The sequence below is a fragment of the Centroberyx gerrardi genome, chromosome 19 (genome assembly GCF_048128805.1).
Source record: "Centroberyx gerrardi isolate f3 chromosome 19, fCenGer3.hap1.cur.20231027, whole genome shotgun sequence".
In the NCBI taxonomy this organism is placed as follows: Eukaryota; Metazoa; Chordata; class Actinopteri; order Beryciformes; family Berycidae; genus Centroberyx; species Centroberyx gerrardi.
The window spans coordinates 9,969,921-9,974,023 of NC_136015.1; the positions used below are offsets into that span (position 1 = coordinate 9,969,921).

Consider the following 4,103-nt stretch of genomic DNA (forward strand, 5'->3'; position numbering starts at 1 on the left):
GCAGATGGATGATACAAAGCAGTCTTTTGAAATAGGCGACCACTTTTAAAGGCACTCCTTAGTTTTATATTCCAAGAAGAGCAATCTCAAACAAATATTATGCAATTCAAGCATTCAGGGTTCTGAAATGTTACCTTCAATCGATACAAAATACGTTAAGCGTAATTTACTTTTTCTTTTTTCAAATTTAAGCACGACCTCCATCTCTTTTGAGGGGGGCATGAGACAGGCTGATAGGTACGGTCACCTTACTACGCCGCATTTTTCTCCATTTAATTATCTGTACTGGGAGATGTTTTCCGTCCTCTTTGCATAGCGTGGTCACGTGGTAACATCTGGTCCAATGATGGCGCAACCTCGGCGCTCTGGTGCGCGTCAGAGTGGCTTTACTCTCTGGGAACCAGTATCTCCTTTTTTCAGTCTCTGGGCTTTTTAAAAAAGAGCCAGAAGCCTCAATGTTGGATGTCGTGCTATGACAACGTCACTGCTCCTCCGTCCTCGCTGGGTCGACCCGTCGGTGATGTTCCTCTACGACAACGGCGGCGGTTCCGATGAAGTGAGCAAGAACATGGAGGGTTTCGCCGGTGGCAACTTTGCTGCGAACCAGTGCAGGAATCTGATGGCGCACCCCGCGTCCCTGGCACCCAGTACGGCTTACTCGTCCAGCGACGTGCCCACCTCCGGTATGGGCGAGCCGGTGAAACAGTGCAGCCCGTGCTCTGCAGCTCAGAGCTCGTCCAGCGCGTCCCTGCCCTATGGGTACTTCGGTAGCGGCTACTACCCGTGCAGAATGTCGCATCACAGCAGCATAAAGTCGTGCGGAGCGCAGCCCCCCTCTGCGTACGGGGAGAAATACATGGACACGTCCGCCTCGGGCGACGACTTCGCCTCCCGGGCCAAGGAGTTCGCCTTCTATCCGACCTACCCTTCAGGCCCGTACCAACCTGTCCCCAGTTACCTGGATGTGCCCGTGGTGCCAACTATCAGTGCGCCGTCGGAGGCCAGACACGAGCCCCTGCTGCCTATGGAGAGCTACCAGCCGTGGACTCTCACCACTAACGGGTGGAACGGCCAGGTCTACTGCGCCAAGGAGCAGCCTCAGCCTGGACACATGTGGAAGTCCTCCATACCAGGTAGGCTGCATCCACAGAATCCAAGCTTTAAATGAGCCAGACCTGTTTGCAACATGATATTGTACTACTGGCCAGGCTATAGTAATACAGAATGGAGTATTTGAAAGGAGCACTGCTCAGTAGGCTAAACCTGTAGACCTAGCAGCCTAGGTGTGTTAGTTTGGTTACAATGAAAAAAAAACATCTTAAGATGTCACTGAATCTAGTATTGAGTCTTAAAATCGTATTTTACTCGAAAGAAGTCAAACCTTCTGCCAATGCGCTGAGATCAGTCGTTTCCAATGCAAATCAACTTGTTTCAGGAATTTTCGTGAATCAAGTGTCATTTTCATGGAATTATTATTCTGCCTTGTTTGAGGGATTTCACACTTATTTCTTGATTTATATATATATTAAAAAAAAAATCTTGAATCAAGGTGATTTGCATTGGAAAGAGAGAATTATCTCGCTCAGCTGGGAATAGATTTTCACTTGTTTGAAGAAAAATCAGATTTTGAGGATGAATTTGAGACTTGTTGAGACACAACTTATGATAACTCCTTTTGTCTCTTTTTGTTCGCCTTGTACAGACGCGGTGTCTCACACCGGAGGAGACTCCGGGTCTTACCGACGTGGAAGAAAGAAGCGCGTGCCATACACCAAGGTGCAACTGAAGGAACTCGAGCGCGAGTACGCCGCCAATAAATTTATAACGAAGGACAAACGGAGGAGGATATCGGCCCAGACCAACCTGTCCGAAAGACAGGTCACAATATGGTTTCAAAACAGACGCGTAAAGGAGAAGAAGGTTGTCAACAAAGTGAAACCCATCAGCTAGTTTTTCTTTTTTACGGACAATATCCATGGGAGATAAACTATTACTTACACACCTACACACACACACACACACACACACACACACACACACACACACACACACCACAAAATCATGATTTTGGACTTTTGGATTGGAACCATACTCCTGACTGAACATGATTCATACGTGTATGTTGCAAAATGATTTCCCGGAGCTTCTGGAACAACAATTTCTATAAAGGTCTATAAATGCTGGACCCTCCATTTCCACCCCACTTGTTGTTAAATATTATTCAAGGAGTCAAGCGGGAAAAAAGAGAATATATATATATATATGTGACTTTTTTTTTTTTGGCATGCTCACTCTCAGCTCAGGAAAACTGACCTCCGTTCAGAAAGGTGTAGCTATTCCACCGAGCCTATACCTTTATCTGCAAGTTTAACGAGAGTGGTAAATGTGGAGATACACAGGAAGTGACGGCATTATGGATTTGGACTTTGGGAATGTTAAATATTAATCTATCCCCACTTCCTTATAAAGTCTACTCACATGCTTAGCTTGTATGAAGTTTAGTCTCGTCATATGAATTCGTGCTCTCATTCATATCCAATCCATGGTGCAATTCTTATTATAATGCTTAGATAATCGTCCGGGATATGTGTTCATATCAAGCATAGCTTTTATAATGTGTGCGTATTCATGTGGTTGTATATAAAGTAAATTCCGGCATGATATCAAGGTTATTTGTGTGTGAGTCAAATATGTCGGTGTAAAGTCCGTCCCAATAAAATATGGACTTGGTTGAATAATATCTATTACGAGTTATGTTGAAAATACACCCGTTTCATCATAGCCTACTATGGAGAACAGCTCAATTTAATTTTTACTTCCAACAAGGTTATCATTTGGCAGAAATGAACTTAATTGCTGCTAAATCTGGATTTAAAATACACCGAGAGAGGACAATAGTGGCTCTCGCTGTGAAGGCTGTTGTCTATAGGATGCAATAGTGGAGATGCTCTCTCTTAGTAGCTTTGCAGGGTTTGCAGTAGCTTACTTTATACAGAAAGTCTGTATAGAGTGCTAGTTTGAAATGTTTTAATTGTGCATATTCGACCTGTGTGAAAGGCCCCTATTTGGCTTTGGGAAATGAGGAAATAGGCCAGTTGAGGCTGGAAGTGCAGAAATATAAGCTGACGTCGCCATCTAGCGACGACTTTGTGTCAAGATCAAGCTCAAGTGGAATATCAGTGGTCCTACAGCCTTTAGACTGCTTATAATACTACTTCTACTAATAATAATACTAATAATCATACTAATAATAGTAGCCTAATACTGGTAATAATTGTATTGATCATCATAACAATAGTAATAGTAATAATCATAATATAACCTGAACATATTATCTTTAAAAAGGCACTTTGACCGACACGTCAACCAAAATAAAAATACGCAGATGTGTGCAGTGAGTGTGCAGGGAAACCTCCTTTCGCTTTCTAATAAACAAAAATAAACCTTTTGCAGAATTTCCCCCACGGTCTACTTCCTGTTGGCTGTGGAATGAAAGTATCCGTTTAAAATGTCAAATTATTGCAAGGCAATTCAGGAAACGGATTGGGGCAAAATTAAAATATATTTTTCTTTTCACATATTTCTCAATGTTTTTGTTTTATCCATAAAAACACGTTAAAGTTAAGATCCACAATTGTAGCTCTAGGTCACTGTTGTTTTCTATTTTACGGTAAATCTTTACCTTTTGACAAATTGCTCTAATATTCACGCGTTAAATATCCTATGGGCTGCCAACTATTTAACTCGTAGGCTCTTAATAATTTGTTTTTTAAATTTATTTATTTACTTTTATTATTTTTTATTAGGCTATTTTATGGAACAAGGGTGAAAAAAACGAATCGGCCAACTTGAGGCCTACTCCTTACTGAACTGTTATCTACATTTAATGGGCTATTTTTAAATGACACAGCAGGTTGACTATTAGTCTACTTTGTACTATAAGCAATCAGCTGCTCTGTGTTCATCACGTTTAATTATTGTGTTGGATTGCAAAATTCAAAATGCCGATATCCAATTCCTTTTGATTATAGCTCTCAAAATTCAGTAGGCGTTCGCGCTGTTTCCATTATAACAATTAAGAAGCAAAGTATGAACTGCCGAAA

The 4,103-nt window shown here is 41.7% G+C and overlaps 1 protein-coding gene across 1 annotated transcript; it reads left to right on the forward strand.

The window, feature by feature from the left end:
- The first annotated feature begins 472 nt into the window (after positions 1-472).
- hoxa13a (homeobox A13a) lies at positions 473-1,950 on the forward strand. Its single transcript, XM_071919274.1, has 2 exons — positions 473-1,133; positions 1,703-1,950. Exons 1-2 carry the CDS (start codon positions 473-475, stop codon positions 1,948-1,950), a joined length of 909 nt encoding a protein of 302 aa, XP_071775375.1.
- The last annotated feature ends 2,153 nt before the right edge of the window (positions 1,951-4,103 follow it).